The sequence below is a fragment of the Zalophus californianus genome, chromosome 5 (genome assembly GCF_009762305.2).
Source record: "Zalophus californianus isolate mZalCal1 chromosome 5, mZalCal1.pri.v2, whole genome shotgun sequence".
Classification (NCBI taxonomy): domain Eukaryota; kingdom Metazoa; phylum Chordata; class Mammalia; order Carnivora; family Otariidae; genus Zalophus; species Zalophus californianus.
Window position 1 is genome coordinate 42,057,109 of NC_045599.1, and position 8,563 is coordinate 42,065,671.

The window sequence follows — 8,563 nt, forward strand, 5'->3', positions numbered from 1 at the left end:
TCTCTTTTTTTAATGAGTCATATTTCCAAATTAACTCTCTATTTTAGGTACTAAGAGGTCAGCAGTATGGTAGGAGCTGTGATGTATGGAGTGTTGGCTGTGCCATTATAGAAATGGCTTGTGCTAAACCACCTTGGAACGCAGAAAAACACTCCAATCATCTTGCTTTGATATTTAAGGTAACATATAAAAATTACTTCTTTCTGCTAAAACTGGCAGGAGGCAGATTTTCATGGGTTCTCCTTAACTCTCAATCTCAGGTGAAAGCATATCCTCCTTGAAATAAATATGCATGTATACATCTCCAGGAATTTATATGGTGTGGTGAATGTTGGCAGCATGTACAGTTGGTCCTCATTTTTCACAGTAGTAAAGCTCTATAAAGTCACAGCGAACAGTGAGTTAGCAAATGATGAATCATTGTTTCTAGGTGAAACATGTAAATAGATATATCCACCTTTCAATGTAAAAACATAGAGCTCTTTATGTATATAAGCTGCCAATTTTTAAAATCTGACTTACTATTTTCTGTATTTAAGAAATTTACACCCGAGTCAGGTACCAAATCCTGTCTGTTCTACCTTTCTGACAACTCTGAAATCCATTCTGTCCATTTCCAGCAGAGAAGAGTATAATAGTTGAGGTTTTTAGTTTTTGATCCAGACATGTGCTAGTTAAAAGCTCGGGCTCTGATGTGGGATGGGGTAACCAGGTGATGGACATTGGGGAGGGTATGTGTTGTCATGAGCACTGGGTATTACAGAAGACTGATGAATCACAGACCTGTACCCCTGAAACAAATACATTATATGTTAATTAATTGAATTTAAATTTAAAAAAAAAGCTCGGGCTCTGGAGTGATACAGACATGGTTTCAAACCGTGGCTCCAGCCTTTAATAGCCCTGTGACTAGGGAAATGACTTATTCTATCTACCCTCTGTTTTCTTGGTTGTAAAATGGGTATAATGACAGTACCTACTTCATGGGATTATTATGGGAATAAGCAAATTATCTCTGGGCCTGAGTAAAGTGAAGTCCACTGTACCAGCACCCTGTCCCGGCACCTCCCACCTGCCTTAACAGCCTCCGGTCCTTCCCACACTTAGAGCCCTTCCTCATTTGGTGCAGTTGTGTGTCTGATGCACTAAATGGACACTCTTACTTTGAATAGCTCTCTGTGCTGAACAATAGAAAATGTAGGCGAACATATAGTATAAAGTGAATACTTTACCTACTTAAGCATTTTGGTGCACTTAGTCGTGTTCATTTGAGACAATAAGGGAAACCCATAGATCCATCTGCTCAGGATGTATTTGGTCAAATTTCTAAAAATCCTAAAATTTGAAGGTTCTTGGAGGAAGCCTTCCATCCAGCAGGTGAGTTTTTCCATAGATTCTGTCAGAAGAAAGTCCACGCACTTCCGCTTCGATTCTTCTATGTACAGGATGCATGTGTACTACAGAAGTTCCAACTGTGCCAGGTGTCAGCATGCTGGTGGTTTTTCTTACAGATTGCAAGTGCAACTACTGCTCCGTCAATCCCTTCACATTTGTCTCCTGGTTTACGAGATGTGGCTCTTCGGTGTTTAGAACTTCAACCTCAGGACAGACCTCCGTCAAGAGAGCTACTGAAGCATCCAGTCTTCCGTACTACTTGGTAGCCAATTATAAACTCTCATGGAGACAGGATGCTCAACAAGGCAAAACTTTTGTGGGGAACCACGCTGATAATATGTTGGCCTTCATGCCACCGAACAGCGATGAACAAGACCAGTGGGGAACCCTTAACCTAAGTATGTGATTGACAAATCATGATCTGTACCTAAGCTTAGTATGCAAAAGTCCACAATTTGTGCAGACACTGTAAACCGTGCCTTTCAAAGAACTGGCCATAGGTAAACAGGAAAGCAGTGAAGTTTGCATGACTAATTAACAGAAGCGTATTTTTGGGTTTTTTTTGGAGCACTTTTTCAGCAATATTAGCAGCTGAGGGGCTCAGGATCTATTTTAATGTTTCAATTATTCTTCCATTTCATATCGTGATCACAAGCAGGGGGTTCTGCAATTCCGTTGTTTTTTTGTCACTGGCTATAAATCAGTATCTGCCTCTTTTAGGTCAGAATATGCTATAACTAGCAGTAAATATATTTTTAAAAGTTGGTAACTTCTTTATGAACCACAGTTGACCTTTATTTTTTAAATGCCTGGGCAATTGTGGTCCACTGTGCATTTTACTGTTGGCCCATTCATTTCGTTTTTGGAAATTACGGTTCTATATTTTCATTTCACCTTCACTTTTGTTTAATATTCAGGGAAAGGTGATCTTTTCAAACCAGAAAAAAAAAATAGAACTAGGTGTGAACTAGAGTTTATTAAATATCTTGCTATTGCAAGAGGTTTTTTTTAATACAGATTTAATTTTGTTTGTTTTTAAAATTGGAATATAATAAAATACTACCTTCACTGAGTCAGTCACTGCTCTTTTCATATAGATTAAATATAAATTAAGTGAAAATCAACTATTCTCTGTGATGCAGCTCAAAACCAAGATCAAGATTACCTTGAAATTTGATTTTTTTTTTTTTACTGTATTGGTTTCTTTTGTAGGAAACTTCACACCATTGAAGTCTTATTTTGTATGTAACAATCCATCATTCATCATCCATCACCACTAATAGTAACATTAAACTGCTATTTTCCTTCTACCATGCATTATTTCTTTACAGTAAAGATAAAGAAAAATAACTACCAATGAGTAATAGTGTTTTTACAAAATAAATTTGCTTGGAACTCTGAAAATGGTTCAGAATGAAAAGTGAAATTGAATTTGACTAATTCTTGGATTTTGCACAATTATCTAATGGTTTTCATCTGAGTTGAATTCAGATGCATGGAATCCTGAAGGAAAATGGCAGCTCTTTTATCCTTTTTTTGTGAGTCTTTTAAATCAAGTACTGATTAAATATTTAATACGACTTTTTGAGATGTTAAGTTTAACTCTTCAGAAGCCAGTTGAATTATTGCAGAGTGAAACAGAATTGGTTATTCTCAAAGACTCAGGATAAACTAAATAAGCTATATAGAGTACATTTTAAATGTACATCACAAATTGGAAGTAAAATAAGTTACAAGATAAGTTTACAGGGATATATTGCATATAATTTTTAAAAGGCAGGTTTTTTTTTTTTTTTTAACGTGAATGTGTCTCTTAGTGAAATTTTACATTCCTTTGTTTTGGAAGATTGGCAATATTCGAAGAGTTGAAAATAGTACCGAAATGTGAAGTTTGGTAGCTCTAAACGTGTTGTACTTGACTTTCTTTTTTATTTTCTATCTTTTTTATGTGTGTGACTACTTAGAATTTTCACAACCCTAATAAGATTGTTTCCGAGTTTCTCATGTGCAAGCTTTAACGGATGCACTCTTGCCATTTTATGTACTGGAAGATCATCACTAGTCAGATTAATACTGTGTCTGACAGAAATGTAAACTGTATAAACTGAGGAACCTCAGCTAATCAGTATTACTTTGTAGATCACCATGCCCACCACATTTCAAACTCAAACTGCCTCTAGATGTCCAAATCCACTGTTTGAGTTTGTTTGCAGTTCCCTCAGCTTGCTGGTAATTGTGGTGTTTTGTTTTTTGTTTTGTTTTCAATGCAAATGTGATATAATATTCTTATTTTCTTTGGATCAAAGCTGGACTGAAAATTGTATTGTGTAATTATTTTTGTGTTCTTAATGTTATTTGGTACTCAAAAGTTGTAAATAATGTCTACTGCTGTTTATTCCAGGTTCTACTACCTCAGGTGTCCTATAGATTTTTCTTCTACCAAAGTTCACTTTCACAATGAAATTATATTTGCTGTGTGACTATAATTCCTAAGACCTCCAGGGCTTAAGGGCTAACTTCTATTAGCACCTTACTGTGTAAGCAAATGTTACAAAAAAAATCTCTGGGTTAAGAAAATTTGGCTTAAATGTATCCTTTGTTATTTTAAATATATCGAGATATTTTAATTAAAATTTTTACCCCATTGAACCAATTTTATAGTATTTGTACCTATTTTGGTGTTTGTCTTTATAGTAAATAAAAGTTTTTGAACAAAGATTGGTAATTTTTTTATTTTGCCAGCTGCCCCAGTTATGTCCTTTATAGCTAAAGGAGCCAGACCAAGATCACGTGTTCCTTGTAGTCATCAAGTTTCTTCAGTTTCATTCAATCCAGAATCCTTCCTGAGTTTTTTCTTGACCTTCATGACTTTAATATTTTTTAAGATTACAGGTTATTGTTTTATAGAGGTCTCCGTTGGAGTTTGGTGCTTCCTCATGACTGGATTCAGAGTATGCATTTGTGACAGGAATATCAGAGAGGTGATGCTCTGCTCTTCTTGGTGTGTTTTTTTTTGTTTTTTTTTTTTTTTTAAGATTTTATTTGAGAGAGTGAGGGGGGGCAGGTGGGCAGAGGGAGAGGGAGAAACAGACTCCACACTGAGCAGGGAGCCCTATGCCGGGCTCTTCTTGGTGTGTCTTACCAGGAGGCGCTACAAAGCCAATTTGTCCCAATGCTGGTGATATTAACTGTGATCATCTGAGTAGGCTTCATCACTATAAAGTTACTGTTTCCCTTTGTAATTAATATCTAGCTTTATGTTAAGTATTTTGCAGAGCTGATACTTTGAGATTACATAGTTTGTTCTTCATTCAACTTTAACTCTGCTCTTAGCTTTCTTGAATTCTGAATTATTACTCTGATAGTTGCCAAATGGTGATTTTCTAGTTCTTGCATTCTTTATTTTATTAATGGACATGTTGCTATAAAGAAAAGCTTTCTCTTCTTCCACTTATTATTCATTTATATCAGAGTGGATTTGTGGACTCCTATTCAGTGAGAGAAAATTGATTACTGTCATCATTTATTTGCTCAAATGGTCCTACTCAGCCATTGGGTGCCTCTGAAAGCCAGCTTCTCTGTCCACTGGCAAGGCACCAGTATTCTTTGAACACTTCCATAGAGACCCATCTTGTGTGTTCTCTGCTTCAGCCCTGGGATCAGCCATTTTCCAAAGATTCCTTTGATGGAGACTGGTATTTAAAAACAAGGTGCTAAAAATACTCATTGCTCTTGGGTGTCACTTTGTCACTTGCTCCCAGGCCCTCCTGGTAGATGTAGACAAAACTACTATATATCTACTATACAGATTTCTTGTGCATATGAGAAATATACATAATGCCGACACACACAAACCATGAGTTCATACCAATCTAATTTCAGTTTACCACCACCAGGTTCATTCAAGCCTCCCCTCTTTCCATATTTTTAACCCTTTCCTGGACAGTGAAAAACCTGACTCCCATGTACCTCAGTATATTGACTCATTTGTTCAAGTCCTTTCCCCCACCCCAACCCCCTGTGTAACCAATCTGATTCCCAACAGGCAGCCTTCCCTGCATGGGGCCCAACCCCTGCTGGACTATCTTTGTTCCCATTTACCTGTGGGCTTTAGTATATATATGTTCCGTATATATTTTTTAAAGCCATCTTACATGTATATTTAAAAGTTGTATTATACATATTGTAGCATATATATATGCAATGTACTTTATTTTTTTAGAGCACTTTTAGGTTCACAGCAAAATTGAGCAGAATATTCAGATTACCCATATGGCTCCTGGCCCCACTGACTCACAGCCTCCCCGACTATCAACATCTAAGGACTTTTTGACAAGAAGGAAAGCTCTTCCAAAAAAATTAATTTTTTTTAATCTTAAGTGAAAATTATAACTCTTTTAACAATCTACCTTATGTGGCTTGACATGTATACTTTCACACAAATACTACTACTGTTCCCAGGCAGCACAGATTAAACTTAATTGATTCTGTACACACAACTCTTTTTATATTGTGTGGAATTAAAGAAACAATAAAAACTATCCTCTTACGTTAAACTGTTGAGAAGGGGAATGAAGATTTACTCACCAGCAAGAATTTGTCAGGCATACCTTGGAACAGTGATTACACTCTATTTCACAAATTCAGAAACCAGCCAATTTCAATCATTCTGCAGTTCAAGCTACACCAGTGAACTCCTTTGGAATGCCCCACAGTTTTAGTCTTAGATTGTACCTTGTGGTTGTGTGCTCATTTCCACTTTTATCCTTCGTTTTTCTGCCAGTAGTCATTTCTCACAGGATCAAACTTAATCAGAAACAAGATGAATTTAACCCTGCAAAATAGGTAATGTCACTAAGTAAGTGTGAGTTCAGATGGCATTTTCTGTCTCTCTGTCATAAAGGTTCTGTATAATATGAAAATATGCATTTTTTTTTAAGAGAGGAAGCGAGGGAGGCAGGGATGAGGCACAGGGAGGAAAGAGAGAATCTTAAACAGGCTCCATGCCCAGTGTGGACCCCGACATGGGGCTCAATCTTACAACCCTGAGATCACAACCTGAGCTGAAATCAAGAGCTGGACGCTTAACCAGGCGCCCCCCAAAATGTGCATCTTTTAAATAGGCTTTAGATATTACTGTTAAAGGGTACACCTCTGTCATTTCCAGAAAATACTACCTTTGAGAACAGGTTTTTGCCTTAGAGAATTAAAATAAATTCTGTTGTTCTTTGATTCTATTTAAAAGGCATTAATCATTGTGTAAAAGGACCATATCTGCAGGTTAGATACAATCTAAAAACATGGTGGGGTATCATGCTTACCTGGAAATGCCAATGACTGCACATGGGAACTAATACCCTAATTCACTTGTTATAACAAATGCATGAAATACTGATGCCACTGGGGAAAACAGTGACTAACAGAAACTTTTGCAAACTGTCATCTTTCTACATCATGACAATTTTTAGGTTTCTAGGGAACAGTAGTAGGTCATAAGGATGGACCTGGAAACCACAGAGTATGAAACATACCCTGGGTCAAATCTGGCTCTGCCACTTGACATTTGACCTTCTGAACCTCCGCTTCTGCCTCTATAGAACGAAAGTGACAGTGTTGTGTGAAGTAAAAGAACCTATGTAAATGGCCTACAACATTGCCAGGCACACTGGATGCACAATATATGTTTAATTGAATGAATGAGTGATCCAAAGGTTACAGATCAAATACCTATGTGGCTAGAAGTGTCCTTAGCAGGGCCTGTGGCCAACCTGAGAGTTCATGCCAAATTCATGTTCAAGAAGGGGGTCCATGCTTGCCACACTGGAATGGGAAGAAATAAGTTAACAGTGTTGCCAAAGCCTCTATAAATTTTTAAAAGAAGCTGGAAATCTGCATTTTATCTGCAATTTCCTGGTGTTTAAACATGGGAAACTAATTTAAAATTTGGATTAGGAACTACAGGCTAAACAAAACTCACACGCTAGATCTGACCTGTGGCCAGCCACTTTTTGACTCTGATTTTGGTCCAGGCTTATAAAACAAAATAAGGTAGAATATTGGAGGAGAATCTCCGCTTGACTTTTGTCTTCTAAGAGCTATAAGAAAAGGGGAAGGTGGAGATGCTGATTACAGATGCTAGAGAACAATTCTCTGAGGAGAAAATTAATGTCTAATTATATGCACTAATGTGAAGTGTTTACCACTAAAGCCTAATTATCATGTAGCAAATTATGCATATGTAGCATTCAAATATGCCATCACTGTGATATCATTAACTTTGTGAATTTTATTTGACAACAGATACTCTATCTGTATTATGTGACTAAAGAACTTATCCATGATTGAAGCCAGCCTCATTACTTCGTAGTGAACCTGGAATCACTCTAGCCCATGCCTCATGGCCCTGATAGCTTTACCAGCCACAATAGGGCTAAACCTAAGCTAACATGATGATGTAAGAGGTAAAGCCATCACACCCCAAAGTAGCTTTTCCAACAATGCTGAAACAACTAGTAGAGTTTAGAGATAATTAAATGCCATTTTTCTTTAAAGTCAATTTGCTGAAGGAGATTTCTCAACATGTATAGACATACTGAGGGGCGCCTGGCTGGCTCAGTCAGTTAAGTATCTGCCTTTGGCTCAGGTCATGATCCCAGGGTCCTGGCATCCAGCCCCACATCGGGCTCCCTGCTCAGTGGAGAGTCTGCTTCTCTCTCCCTCTGCCTGCTGCTCACTCTGCTTGTGTTCGCTTGCTCTCTCTCTCTCTGCCAAATAAATAAATAAAATCTTTCAAAAATAAAAAAAAAACACATACTGAGAGAATAAGGGTGTAACTAGGGTGAAAGGGAAAGAAAGGAAAGGAGGAGAAATAACAAGGGACGGGAGATACTGAGAAATCCTTGGCAGGAAGTGGCATAATTGTATTTTGTAAAGATCATTCTAGTAGCATCTTGAAAAAAGAAACACGGTGGTACAAGAAGCCAAGACAAAGTCAGACAATAACTGCAGTGTCCAGATAAGAAATTATGAAGGGGGGGGGGCGCCTGGGTGGCTCAGCTGGTTAAGCGTATGACTCTTGATCTCAGCTCAGGTCTTGACCTCTGAGTGGGGAGTTCAAGTCCCACACACACAAAAAATTATGGAGAATGACTCAGTATCATGGCAGTGT

The 8,563-nt window shown here is 37.6% G+C and overlaps 1 protein-coding gene across 4 annotated transcripts in view; it reads left to right on the plus strand.

Moving 5' to 3' along the window:
* Positions 1–4,127, plus strand: part of MAP3K1 (mitogen-activated protein kinase kinase kinase 1) — a 75,229-nt gene extending 71,102 nt beyond the window's left edge. For 3 of the 4 annotated variants that reach the window (XM_027606806.2, XM_027606804.2, XM_027606805.2), the window contains exons 19-20: positions 48–179; positions 1,512–4,127. In XM_027606806.2, coding sequence (XP_027462607.1) covers positions 48–179; positions 1,512–1,661 — 282 coding nt within the window. In that variant the 3' untranslated portion in view covers positions 1,662–4,127. The remainder of the gene's footprint in view (positions 1–47; positions 180–1,511) is intronic. The other variant, XR_003522296.2, reaches the window with a different exon arrangement.
* Positions 4,128–8,563: the final 4,436 nt, after the last annotated feature.